At 44.3% G+C, this 14,828-nt stretch overlaps 1 protein-coding gene across 3 annotated transcripts in view; it reads right to left on the reverse strand.

Annotated features, from left to right (window-relative positions):
- The window catches only part of znf521 (zinc finger protein 521), a 145,297-nt gene that overhangs the window by 15,424 nt on the left and 115,045 nt on the right, over positions 1 to 14,828 (reverse strand). For all 3 annotated transcript variants that reach the window (XM_080725367.1, XM_080725366.1, XM_080725368.1), the window contains 2 exons: positions 10,569 to 10,700; positions 1,898 to 2,013 (listed from right to left, as the gene is read on the reverse strand). In XM_080725367.1, the coding sequence (XP_080581493.1) occupies positions 1,898 to 2,013; positions 10,569 to 10,700 (248 nt within the window). The remainder of the gene's footprint in view (positions 1 to 1,897; positions 2,014 to 10,568; positions 10,701 to 14,828) is intronic.

Consider the following 14,828-nt stretch of genomic DNA (forward strand, 5'->3'; position numbering starts at 1 on the left):
CAAACATCTGAACGTGTGGTTGGACTTATGTGTGTGACTGTACAGTAAGCGTGTGCGTTAGTTTCATCTGGGACTGCCTTTAGAGCATGGCACAGGTTGAGCATAATGATCGTCTTATCCCCCAAGCTCAATCCTGCTCTCCTTTCATAACACCCTGATTCATAACAAAGTGCCATAGGTCTTTCATGTTCTGCTCTTGTCTCTTCACAGAGACTGTAAAACAAAATAATCATGCATGAAACAGCACCTCGGGGAGGTGGAGATCACTTCATTCCAAAAAATGTCAGACAAAAAAAAGGTAGGAAAACATCCCCAGGTTATTTGAGATTGTTTACAGGTACCTGTAACAACGTTGGCTGTACAGAAAACATTCGTACCAATGAGAGATGAAAATGTGATAAATAGAAGGCCTTGGCCTGAACGAGGAGACTCCATGTCGGCAGTTTGGAGAAAAACATGGCTTGCTAATAGCTTTCTCCATGGTGGAGCTGTATGTTGGTGGTACAAGCCTTGTTTTATTCATGGTAGTGATGCTCAAATGACCAGTGGATAATGATCACATTCACCTTCCTCCTGGCAGACGGATGCTGTGGTGTGTTTACAACCTGAATCTCAATATGAAAATCCCTGCCGATCAATGGGCAGCTAAAGCCCTGGACGGACGCTCCCTCTGCCTCGGTGCTAATGCAGGGTGTGGCTCAGGGGTGGAAGAAGTACTCAGTACTCAAAGTTGCAATACCACGATATAAACATACTTTGTAACAAGTAAAGGTCCTGTATGTAAATTTCTCCTGAGTAAAAGTACAAAAGTATTGGCATCAAAATATTGTTACAGTACCACGGTAAAAGTACAAAAAAATTGCCAGACTTCAATCACAATCTAAACGCGCCTTATCACATCGCGTTGTGAGCTTGTAGATCAGCTATTTTCAAATATAACCTGAGTAGAAAATAGGACTGAAGTGGTTAATGCATCTAAATCTGCAAAGTAACTAATAACTAAAGTTTTCAAATAATTGTAGTGGAGTAAAAAGTGCAACATTGCCTTTGAGATGTAGTGGAGTAGGAGTTTAAAGTATAAGAAAATGGAAATACTCAAAGTAAATGTACCTCCAAATTGTGCATAAGTACTGTACTTGAGTTTCAGATAGTTCTACTCAGAGTCGCATATGGTCAGTGCCTACTGGCTTCGCTCGGCTCACACAAACATTAATAATTTCAGTGATTGGATTGCACAAGGTGCTTATACTACTCACATTTTAATGTCTCAGTTACAAGGTAATACAAAAAGACCTGTATATGAGAAAAGCCATGTGTAAGGTAGAGAATCCCCCAAACACAACAGTGCTGCTTGAAAACACCACCAGTCTGAAATAATATAATAAGGTCTGTTTCATTTTTTCAGGCTCTCCAAGGACCGGAGAAAGAGATTGCTGGAAAATGGATTATCTCTCTAACATTGCAAGTTCATAAGTCCAACTACTAACTTTGTTGAAGGGCAGATATGGCCTCCCGGAGGACGAAGCTCACATTTAGCCATGAGGCCTCCTCTGTGATTAGAGTATGAGATGCAGCCATATTGACTCAACTGTGTTTTTTGCCTCCGTACCGTATGTAATTACCTCTTCAAAAACGAGCATTCCGCTAATCCTCTAATTCCAGATATTTTAGTGCTCCGCTGGTCTAATAAGCAAATCAAATCATATCATATCTGCAACATCACAAATGAGTTTTGCAAACGGACTGAAATAATTCCTTCTGAGTCTGCCATCCCAGACGGGATTGGAGGGCATCGTCGAAAGTGTGGTTTGCGGCGCGTGTTGAGCGGTCACGTGTGCTCGAGCTGTCACTGCCGTTGGAACCCGTTTGCACCCTGTTTCCCCACCCTAAGGCTCACCTGTAGCTCTGTCTGGAAAAAGAACTTCTGCGGGCACTGAGAGCAGTCATAGATCTTGTCCTCCTGGCCATGGGCGGAGAAGATGTGTTGCTGGAGCTTACTGGCCTGGACAAACACTGCTCACACACACACGCACACACACACAGGACCACACAAACACAAGAGAGAAACATGGGGATTGTTACTGTATAGGTCTGAATAATAATCATCACATTATGCTTGGACTCGTGGAATGCTCCCTGCTGTTGTGCTTATTAAAATAGACCATGATCTGGTGACTCGTATTAACGGAAATAACGGCAAAACCCTAATTGCAATTGCCGTTTGCCTTGTCAAATGGCAAGGAAAATGACTTAATTAGGAACAAATGAATGTGCTATTAACAATAAAAACATCATTATAATGGGGGGAAAAAAGAAAAGAAAAGCAGAAACTTCGATATCGGCCGTGGCACTGGAGTGGTCACATGCATGGCACTACAGCTAGCGAATGCATAATGTTTTGGGAATAATGATGTTCCTTATTTAGCGCTACTGCTGGGACAACAAGCCAGAAAATAAACAACCACAAAAAATTGGCATGGCTTCAAGTGCAAAACATGGCCTCCATTAGTCTACGTCGCTAATTATATTGACAATATAAATATTCATGCTGTTGCACTACTTATTTATGCAGACTCAGACTACATTCACTATCACATAAACACACAACTCGTTGGCACTTAAAACATATACCATACATTTGTGATTTAATTAAGCCAAGGTCCACACTGGAAAGCCAGGGGGATGCGAGGGCGTGTGTTTTAAGTGTACATGTGTGTGTGTCTCTTCAGCTCTCTGTGGAGCACTTCAAACATGCCGTTTGTTATCCCGGACCCTTGTGCTTTAAGGACGGCTGTCTAATCTCAAAGGTCTGGATGCTCCGGAAAAGTTAGCATGTGGGGGCTTCATTTGAATTTCTTACAGCTCAAAATAACTTTTCTTCTAATGCGTGCACCACAGGGCCATTGGGAGAGCGGGGAAAACGCACAGCCACAAAAGGTGAGGTGTCTGTTGGCAGGAGCACTTTGAGGGGTCCCTGCAACAGCACACTGCGCCCCTCAAGGGGCCCCCCAGTAACATTAACGTGTCCCAATTTGAGTACACCTCAGGGTGCTGATATTAATTATTGGGGTGTATACGCCTGAGACTCACCCGCCTTGGCAAAATGGATGCCTGCCACGCTGTGATCTGGGAAATGAAAGTTTAGATCACCAGCAGTGGAACTATGCCGGCTGACTGCTAATTCCTTTGCGACGCCTGTCTCTGTTAACCAGAAATGATTAAACAGCTATATACTGTAATGTTGTGGGCATGAGTTTAAAGATTTGGACAATGAGAAACATATTGCTAGATTGATAGCGCAACATTTTCCTCAGGAAAGTGTCAGGATTATATGAAAAACATGCAAAGTTTGCACCAAACTGCCCCAAAGGTTTCTGCCCCCAAAATAGATCGGCTATTTCCGGCATGCGACGATGGTGTGCAACAAAGTGCGATGAATAAATTAAGCATGATGATGGCAATGATGTCGGTCCATTCGTCACACTAAACAATATATCTTGAAAACTACAGGCTGGATTGCCATGGAATTTAATGTGCACCTACAGTACATTCTCCCGAGATCATTTATCGATTTTGGTGACCGCGCAGCCTTTGCTCTAGTGCTTCCATGAGGTCAAAATGTCCAATTGCACACAAGATATCTCTTAATCTAATGGTAGGTTTACCATGAAACTGGCTTATCACATGCTTCCTAGTGGATGAACCCTAACCATTTGAGTATCCTCATTACCTTTCCTCTACTGCCACACTAAGGCCAAGTTATTAATTATTTGACTATTTGTAAATAATTCTTCATCTCCACTCGTGAGGGCACACAGGGCTCTAAGGATGGCAATATTGGTTGGCTCACCGCCGATTTGAATGTGAAACAACATAGCCTCTAAGGGACGCCATCGGGGATTTTTGATTCTTAGTCTGGTTACAGGTTAAAAGTTTTCTTTGTTTCGGTGGCACTGTTTTAAGAAGAAGAAAAAACCTAAGAAGCATAGCAGACAATAATGTTTTGTCTGCATATACCCTACAGAAGCAGGTCATGCCAGCTGCAGGAAGCCTTCATTATGTCTTTGGCTGGAGAAGGAAAAAGTCAATACAGCGAAAATAAAAATGGATTTGAGACTTGGAGGGGGGCTTAGAATCCTGTACAATAGGCCTACACACTACTGAGGTGTCAGGTTTGCTCTGTTCCTCACTGTTTACACGTCTATCTGATCCAAAACTAACAAGAGGAATGTTGCATCAGCTATACGTATCTATGGCTCCGATTCATAGCTCAGCATTCATTCATCTGTATGCATATTAAGTGGACAATGGCTGCTGAAAGCCTAGTGGGCAAAGTGCCTAAAATGCACTCGCCTTACAGCAGCACAATTCCTGAATATAGTTAGACCATTAATAGTCAGAGGGTAAGTCATTGGGGGTAATATAAAACTCCAGATGCAAAAAAAATAATTGAAGATTGAACTACATCTTAGGCCTAATGTAAGATCGGTTTTGGCTTATATTTAGCCTTTTACAAAGTAAAGTGCATGCAATGTATTAATTAATTATAAAGTTACAGTATTAGTTATACACTGCCTAATTTGAAAAGTCTGTTGTTTCCGTGCGCCCTGACGGTCGCTTATCGCCCTTGGGGGGGTCTTACTGGTAGTTATGTTAGTCCATAGTTATAAATATTTTCCTTTGTAACACATTGATAAAGTAGTTTGGATTTGACGTGTATGTAAGGAAAACATAATACGTACAGTATATGTATACCTGTATACTGTGTATATCGGGGGTACAAACAAACAATGAGATGTGCCTTTGCAATGCCCATTCACGGGAGCTAAAGAAGTACCTCGTCCCCAGAGGGTTAAAATGAGGACATAGGAGGGAGACGACAGGGGGAAGAAATAACCCAGAACCACCTCCTAACAGAATCACTGACTGGCCAGTGTGGCACTCCCTGTTGAGACCGAGAATAAGAGAGAGAGGGAGAGAGGGAGAGAGAGAGAGCAGGGGTGTCGCACCAAAGTCTGGGCCCTGGGTACAAGGATCCGCTCACATTTTGTGCTTTAGCTATTGAAAAATAGCAGATATACAAGCTCACAGCGCGGCACCGAGTGCCGCGCTGCGAGCTTGTAGATCTGCTATTTTTGAAAAATCGTGAACATTTGTGCAAGTCTTTGAATGTATGTTGTTTCTATGTCAGTGGTGCTCAAACCTTTTCATGTGAAGGACCCCCAAAATGATATGTATTTGGCCACGGACCCCCATTTCAAAATATTTAGTTCCAGGGACCCCCCAGAAGCAAAATTTTAGTTACAAATGTTACAAATGTTATTACAAATTACAAATGTTCGCTTAAAAAATACATAATTATATTCAAAGATTTGCACACATTTTCATGACTTTTCAAAAATAGCAGATCTACAAGCTTGTAGCGTGGCACTCGGTGCTGCCCTCTGAGCTTGTATATATGCTATTTTTCAATAGCTAAAATGTAAAATAATTAAGGCCCCTCCACCTTGGGCCCTAGTAACTCAGTCCCACCTTTCCCCCCCTGTGACACTCCTGGAGAGAGAGAGAGAGAGAGAGAGAGAGAGAGAGAGAGAGAGAGAGAGAGAGAGAGAGAGAGAGAGAGAGAGAGATAGAGAGAGAGAGAGAGAGAGAGAGAGAGAGAAAGAAAGAAAGAGGGGGGGGGGGGGCTAGACAGACAGAGAGAGAACTTTGTGGAGTTTGTTGGCTATGGAGCCAGAGTGGAGCACTGAGCCGGGGTTGGGCGTCAGGGGTGTCAGGGCTGAGGGGGCTGAGGGGCCAAGGTCTCCTCGCTGTGGGGGATATTAAGCCCTCTGATTAGATCTCAGGGGCCGTCCATGGCAGACGTCTCCTTTACAACAAGCCCCAGCTCATCTTTATTTTGGCAGGGCGGTGCTCTCTGCAGGCTGTGCTGCACCAAAATACTAAGCTGTTTGTGCAGGGAGGGGGGAACTGAACTATTTGTCAAGTATTTGGTTGCGGTTTAAAATGATCGTTCACAATGCAGAGGCGAGATATAGACCGCGGTGCGAGTCCGATTTCACAGAATAATTTAGGATCTTATTATTTGGTACTATAAAGGCCCACTTACACTGGATCAGAGGATGGAATATTTTTTAATGTTCCCCAAATAAATAAAAGTTAAAATGACATGTCAGGTAGGTAGGGGGGGCATGCAGAGGCAACTAATTAAACGCACTCCTGTGATTTTGTGAACGCATAGAATCCTGTAGTTTTGCAACTTTCCATTGCATGCTGTGATATAAGTGAGAGAAAAACCCACACGCGCGCGCACACACACACACACACACACACACACACACACACACACACACACACACACACACACACACACACACACACACACACACACACACACACACACACACACACACACACACACACACACACGCACACACACACACACACACACACACACACATCCACCCTCATGACTTTCATCAGGCACATTTTTATTCTGTTTTGTTTGTCTTAAGCACATATTCCCGATCACAATTTCCACACCAGCCCTCGCTGCGGTTCCTAAGGGTGCAGCCAGACACTTCTAGCTGGAGGCTCCCCCACTTCTAAAACCTGTCAAATCTGTCCTGGGAGAGTCAGACACTCTCTCATCATCCAGGGGCTTATGGACCTCTCTCCTCAACTCCCATTTACCCTCCTTCCCTCTGCGTGCTCCTTGTTTCCTCCTCCTCCTCCTCTTTCCGCCTTTCATCTCACATCCACAACTTGCCAGTTGAAGCCATCTTAGCTTCACCCAAGTTTAGTCTCGCTTTCTCTCCTCTCCTCTCCTCTCTCTCTTCTGCTGTCTGTGACTCACTCCCCCCCCCCCCCGCCCTTTCCCTGAGTTTGTTTTGTGCTATGATTTGTCCTGTCCTCTTGTCCTCTAACAGGATTGACGATAATCAGGTAAGTTATGGAATGACAATGACTCGTCATTCTCCACCTCCCACAGAGTTTGGGGTCACAGGGAAGGGGATAAAGCTAAAACGTGAACATCGCGAGGGGATGATCTTTAAAGAGCAAGAGACGACCTTGCTATTCAAGTGAACTCGCGCGCCTGGCCAGCCCCCCCCCCCCCCCCCCCCCCCCACGCCACTGCCAGCACTAAAACCACCACCTACTTTGATCAAAGTTTTCACTTTCATGTGCAGATTCATTACTGCATATCTGACTGAAAAAAGGGTTTCCCTTTGAATTTGCAATTCACAGACAGGGTGCCAAGGCAGGGTCTGCAATGACAAATCAACCGCATTTCTTTAACAAAGGATGTGAGGTAAAATTGTCATGTTGTAATAAGCAACATGGTAAATTATACACGTCAACAGACTGAAGAGAAAGCCTAATTTGAAGCGACCAAAGTGAAATTAATTATCCTGTTCCTGTGAAAGTCTGTGATTATGAGTTGTAAACAGTATGCTTAGAAAACAAATATTAATATCTCTGAAGCACATTCACCTGCTCACAGCGTGGCACCGAGTGCCGCGCTGCGAGCTTGTACATGTAGATCTGCTATTTTTGAAAAATCATGAAAATTTGTGCATATCTTTGAATATATGTATTTTTAAAGCAAACGTTTGTAACTCAAATTTTGCTTCTGGATGGTCCCTGGAACTAAATATTTTGAGATGCGGGTCCGTAGCCAAATAAATATCAGTTTGGGGGTCCTTCACATGAAAAGGTTTGAGAACCACTTACATAGTAGTCTCTCAAGAACAGACTAACTGAGCTCCATTTAAGTGAAAAGGACCTTTTCTTTGACGATGGCCAGCCAGATTGCTGACATAGAAAGGATTCAAAAGACACTTATAGAATCGGGTCAAAATTCGAATTTTCAATAGTTAAAGCATAAAATAATAATACACAATAATGTGTACCCGCTCTAAATGGGTTAAATGATAAGGCTCATAGAACATCAAACAAACACACATAGTAGAGTAACATATGCCATTCTTATAGAACAGAGGTATATTAGCAGTAGTAAGTGCAGTATAGTATAAGAGTGTAGGAAATACAACTAAACGACTAACAATACACAGAGAATTGTATAAATTAGGGTTTTTCGTTTTGGTAAAGTCAGAGTGGACAGCTGTCAGCCAGTCTCTCTCAGCTGTCAGTCCCCAATGCCCCCAACAGGGGGAGGCCTTCTCCGGCGGTGGTCTGCCCCCGCCCACCTTCCATCTGCTGCTGGACCAGTGTCCTGAGGGTGCACTCTCTCTCCCTCTCTCTCTCTCTCTCTCTCTCTCTCTCTATTGCTATCTCTCTCTCACCATCTCCTTCTCTCTCACCCTCCTTGCATCTCTCTCTCCCTCGCTCTCTTATGCCGCCGTGATCGATATGGACGCAGAGGGAGAGTGGTGGAGGTGTGTGTGTGGGGGTGGGGGGGCTGTCTGTCAAAGCTGGCGGTGGAAAATGAAGGCTCAGATGAAGGAGGCATGCTCTGTATATTAAATGTCCGAGACCCCTGTGAGGGTGGGGGATATCAATAAGCTTCTGCTAAGGGAGAGATAAGGCCATAGCAGCGACAAGAAGGAGAAGGGAGAGCAAATGGGCGGTGGGTGGGGGGCGTTCGAGAAAGGAGACGCAAGAATAAATGCGGATTAGAGGTAGGTATGAGTAAAGCAGGGGTCTTCAACGTTTTCAGGCCAAGGACCCCTTAGTTGAGAGAGAGATGAAGCAGGGACCCCCCTCAACCTTTTCATAGATTCCATATTGTTTCATCGTTTGACAGCACGATCATCAGTGTAATTTGGATTCATGTCAATTTGTGTTTTCAGATTTTTAACCACTTGAGCCGTCATTACCTAATAAACTTGACTTTTTACTCTGTACTTAGTCTGCTCTTTTTCCCCTCTACACCAAACCTCTTTGCCGAAAATAGCCGATCTACAAGCTCGAGCGTGAGGCGTTGTGAGCTTGTAGATCCTCTATTTTTGGCTACAGTTCTCAGAATATGGACACTAGGGTTCAAATGATTGGAAGATTTGGAGGACCCCCTAGGGGTCCCGGACTCCCTGTTGAAGACCCTTGAAGTAAAGAATGTGAGAAGCGAAGAAGCAGAATGCAGAAATGAGAGCTAATGACGCTAATTGATGTAACAAGTGGAGTAGAAGAAGCGAACAGGTTTTGAAGAAGAAAAAGAATTACAGCAGGGGAAGAAAAAAAAGAAACCTTTCACTTCTTCAAGCTGATCGAAACGAGCTGAAGACCCGCGAAAAAGAGCGAGTGCGCGAGTAAAGAGCTGAGGAGGGAGAAAAGAGTGAAGAGCCGAAGTTAACGACTTTGCAGATTTCATTATAGAGATAGTTAACCCTGTTGACACTGAAGGAGGGCGCTATCCTCTCAGGAGGACTCCGGTCCTTCCACCTCCACGCACACAGACAGATGAGATCATTACAGCCATCAGCACCACCGCCATCCACAATTAGCACATCTCCCTTTCTCTCTCCCTCCTTCTCCCCCCTGCCTCCTTCCACCCCGCCAGGGGTGTCGCACCAAATCCTGGGCCCCGGGTTTCAAGGATTCACCGCGTTACTTTGTGCTTTAGCTATTGAAAAATAGCAGATCTACAAGCTCACAGCGCGAGTGAAGGAATCCCAAAATGATATGTATTTGGTCACGGACCCCCATCTCAAAATATTTCGTTCCAGGGACCACCCAGAAGCAAAATTTGAGTCACAAATGTTCGCTTAAAAAATACCAACATTCAAAGATTTGCACACATTTTCACGACTTTTTCAAAAATAGCAGATCTACAAGCTACAATAGCTACTGTAAAGTATAAAATAATTAAGGCTCCTCCACCTTGGGCCCTAGTAACTCAGTCCCACTACCCCCCCCCCCCCCCCCCCCTTGTGACGCCCCTGCACCCCGCTCACACTGTCTACACCCCCCCCCCTTGCCCCCCCCCGATCTCTTTCTCTCTCTCTCCAACTCTCTCTCTCCCTCTTGACTCATGACACCTCTTGGGCCTTGATTTGGAGGCAATTTGACTAAATAAAAAGCCACGCGCAGCAAACTGCTCAAGTTTTGGTCTGCCCACTTCTTCGACCTTTCCCAACTCATTTAGAAACGATTTAACTTTTCTCTCTCTTTCTCACACACGCACGCACGCACGCACGCACACACACACACGCACACACACTTATTTGGAGTGTAAAGCATTCTATTGTGAAGGAACACAACGAATGTCGAGGTCTTTAAGGAGTGCAGATGCACACCTGCACGCAAACATGCACATTGCCTGCCTCATCATAACTCATGGACACAGATGTGTGAATACATGCAAACGTGCAGGCATACACAGAGCACACACGCATGCACGCGCGCACGCACGCACGCACGCACGCACGCACGCACGCACGCACGCACGCACGCACGCACGCACGCACGCACGCACGCACGCACGCACGCACGCACGCACACACACACACACACACACACACACACACACACACACACACACACACACACACACACACACACACACACACACACACACACACACACACACACACACACACAGTACACACCTGTGAAGCAGACAGGACACTTGAAGGTCCCACCCATGCCCTCAAAGCTGTGTTCAATCAGGTGGCATTGGAGCTTTGCCGGAGAGTCAAAGGACTGACTGCAGAGCTTGCATTCATGGTTCAAGCCTTCTTCTGTGAAGAAAAGACACAAAAGAGAAACTCATAAGAGGTGGAATAATCGGAGCACAAGTGGCAAAAGGAGCAACCCGTCTCTACCTTGCTTTCATCTTTCCTCCTTCGGGATAGATTTACCTCACTCACATGTATAACAACACACTCCTCCTGCCTGGCACGTCCATAGACAAAAGAAACGATCAAATTAAAAATACCATATGTGATCTTTTCCCATCAAGCATAAATTGGATGACCAGTGGGTGTTCTAATTGAACAGACAAGGTCTTGCACTTTGAACATGGTGGGTTAGTAATTTAGTTTAACTTAAAGCTCTAGTTCAATATACAAAAGTGTCGCGCAAAACTAGTGAAAATAACAGATCTACAAGTGCTTGTAGATCGGCAATATCACTAGTTTAAATCATTTTTAAAATGATAAATACAAAACGAGTGGTTTTGGACGTACAAGGTTTCCACCCAACAACGACGATATGTATGTACACTAAAACAAAACAAAAAACATGTTTTTCTACTCCACATTCACCCTGTATTGCCATGGCAACACTGGTCGGGTTTGTCAGCAGTGCAGCCCTTACAAACAGCACACGTTCATTTGTCAAAATTATTAATAAAGCGAGACCGCGCTTAAGGCAATAGGGGAGAAAATGCAGATCTAAATCCCACTCTGTCTGCTCGCCATTAGAATTCCCCACACGTCGACCTCAACATTAGACTACCTCAGCTGAGGCCATTGATAGCTCAAATAAATGGCATTCAGACAGCGGGCCTGCTCGCTCATTTGCTGCACAACGATCCCGCTGACTCAGACTTCCACGGAACTGCCCATCTCCTGTGCGTCAATAAAAAGCACCGTGCACTCTGCCATGGGGCTAGGCTAGTGCTCTATCAAAGTCCTGTGAAGCCAGGCACCAGGCCAGCCGGAGGGGGTGGGGTGGACCTCAGGGACCCATTGAGGACCTATCCCTTAGACTCTACAGCCCAGTGCCCACAGTATAGGCTCTGGGTGCCAGACACACAAACACACAAATTCACCTAAACCAGCTGTGGCCATCTCTATTCTTGGAGGATGAAAAAAGAGGGTTGACCAAATGGACTTTGGGCAAATCTGGCAACATTATTCCACTAAACTAGAGCCCAGCCGATGCCAGATCCTTGGGCCTGATGCCGCCCCAGATTTTGAAGAGTCCTAGACCACCACCGAGTATGTTTTTCAATTATATCTTGACAAAAAGTGCTAAATCAATTATAGTCAATAATTTTAAAAAATAAACGCCTATAATTATAATGATATGCCCAAAATATGGACGCTAGGTTGAAAGTTTCGGAAACATTGGCTGCATAATTGCTGGAAGAAAAATTTAGAAAATGTCAAATAATGGCCAATATATCGGTCTGGCTCTACATTAAACAATAATCCACAAAGAACTAGAATAGACAATGTTCACGCAGGTCGCTATTTTGCAATCCCAATTCACTCAGTCGCTTTCCTTTTCCTCACTTTCATAGTCGTTTGTTTACTGCTCTAAAGCTCACATTAAACAACAGAGGATCTTGCACTTAAATAAAATCATTTGGCGTCTTGACAATTGGGTAATTTCTAAAATCCAATTATGTCGAGAATGTTTAACACTTAAGCCCATAAATGTATTCCAGTCTCATTTCAGGAAGCCGGCTTTCCCCTATAACAAAGGATCTTGTCATGTCTTGTGAGGTTTTGAACTAGCAAACAATACATACAGTAGTATCTACAGTAAGATCTTTAGATTGAGACCGAGTGAGCGTGACAACTGCAACTCCATGACCTCTGATATTCCGGGAAGGGAAGAGAAAGGAAAAATCTCTTATAAGTGCCAAGAGAAACAGGAGAGAATACATGTTGAACATGTGCTACTCTGCGGTTTCCATATGTTCCTCTATACTCTAATATCTATTCTTTGTAACACAATATAGCGTCAGAGTGGACACAGGGTTATGGCTGTACTGCATTATACTGAATGTTTCTCAGCCACTTAAGCCCTATTTTCAGAAATATCAAAAACAGTCATATGAGTCACATATCGTCGTTGTCGGGTGGGAACCTTGTATGTCCAAAACCATTTGTTTTGTATTTATCATTTTAAAAATGATTTAAACTATAGTGAAAACAGCCAATCTACAAGCACACAACGCCTCGCACCGCAAGGCGTTGTGTGCTTGTAGATCTGCTGTTTTCACTACTTCTGTGTTGTGGCCTTGTATGATGAAGCGATGCTTTACTTTGCGAAAAAAATGTACACATTTGAAACTGGGAGATACAAGGTTTCTGCCCGACAGTGACGATATGATCATTTCTAATAATAATAACTTGAAAAAGTTTTTCAGATATGAATGGCATGCCTTTGAAGTGGTTCTTCAAAGCAGCCCCAAAAGGTTTTGTATCTCTACATAAGCCTGCTCCCTACAGTCATGAATGACCATCCTGCATAAGGATAAAAAACAAGAACAACCCCTTTCTTTCTCGTTTGAAAGATCGGATACGTTGTAGCCTACTGTACATGCGCCTGCGCGTGTAACCGATGACATGCAGGAGGGGAGAGACTAAGACACGAGCACCGCCTCCACGCAGGCGCACGTGCGTGCCACACTAGTTTGATCAGTGGCCCCTTTGATCTCCATTCAGCTTGCTTATCTGTGTGAGGGTGTGCCACAGAGGTCAGCCATGCTGCAGGGTTCACAGAGCTGCTCCCCTGCCATATGTGCAGGCCTCGTTTGACCCTCGTGCACAGCCCTGTCCCTTCAGAGACCTGGCCCGCTTCATTATGCAGATAGCTCTGCACCTGCCTGTCTGACCTTGCATGTGCATATCAGTGCATGTGTGTGCGCGCATGTGCATGCGTGCGACGTGCGTCTGTGTGTGTGCGTGCGTGCCTGCGTGTGTGCATGCATGTGCGTTAGGGTATTCACGAATAGTGATTTTTAGTATTCGAATTTTTCGACCTCAAAGTATTCGAACAGTCGAATATTCAACAGGACTGGCCAAACTGTCAAATATTAAGTAAGCAAGAGGCGAACATTGTGAAAATAGCCGATAGATCAGCTATTTTCACAATATTTATCTGTGGAATCGAGTCACATTAGATGTAATACCTACAATTCCAAGTGCTTGGCAGGGTGGAGGTCCCCAGTTCAAATATGTTTATTTTGCGGGTTATGGCCTAAAAAGGTTTGAGAACCCCTGGTATAGGGCATTAAGAACCAGGGGCATTGACAACTCATTCATATGACTACCTATCTAGCCAAGCTTTTTAAACTATATATTTTGTAAAGAGAAAACTATAAAAATAAGCGAATATTCGACTTCGGTGAACAACGTCGAATAGTGACTTTGATATTCGAATATTTGAATAGTTGGTGAATGCCCTAATGTGCGTGTGTATAGAGGGAGAGAATAAAATAAAAACATACAAATGTCTGTAAAAAGTGCATTGTTGGTGTGGATTGCTATGACAGAGTACAGTATATGACATGCCTTAGCATAAGTTTAAAGCTAGCTACAATCCTTACGTTCTATGCCAGTTTTCTCAATCTACGACAGAGAGGGATAATTACAAATTACAAAAAAGATAGCATTGGATCTTGTGTCCAAAACGGTGTGCCATCTGCTTCAAATCACATTATTGTCATTGTCAACCAGTAGATGTCCTACCCTACCCGACACCAAATGTCTCAACTGTAGAACAGGGAGGCCACCTCCAACCACTGCAGATGTGATACTTATATCGTGTTAACATATTCTACCCTACAGATTGCTTAAAATGTTTTATTCATTACAAGAAGTCTTGGATTGCAGCTTTAAATTATAAAAGGGGTGGGAAGAAAGATGAATACAAGAAGTGAGAAGCAAGAAAGAGAGACTATGAAGTGTGTATCAGTGAATGTATTGCGAGCCTAGCTGGCCCTGCACTGATTGCCCCCGTAACGTAGCTTGCTTGTATAGGGGCTGGGTTTGTATACGACAGGGGAGCAGAAGTTGGATCACACTGGCAGCCTGTTTCATAGCGAGAGTCAGGGGAGGAAGTCAGCCCGCTCGCCCCTATAGCTCCCTCATTGGACTGAGGTCACTTCCTGTCACTACCCCAGCCTTTCT

Source organism: Nannobrachium achirus (genome assembly GCF_963921795.1).
Source record: "Nannobrachium achirus genome assembly, chromosome: 5".
In the NCBI taxonomy this organism is placed as follows: domain Eukaryota; kingdom Metazoa; phylum Chordata; class Actinopteri; order Myctophiformes; family Myctophidae; genus Nannobrachium; species Nannobrachium achirus.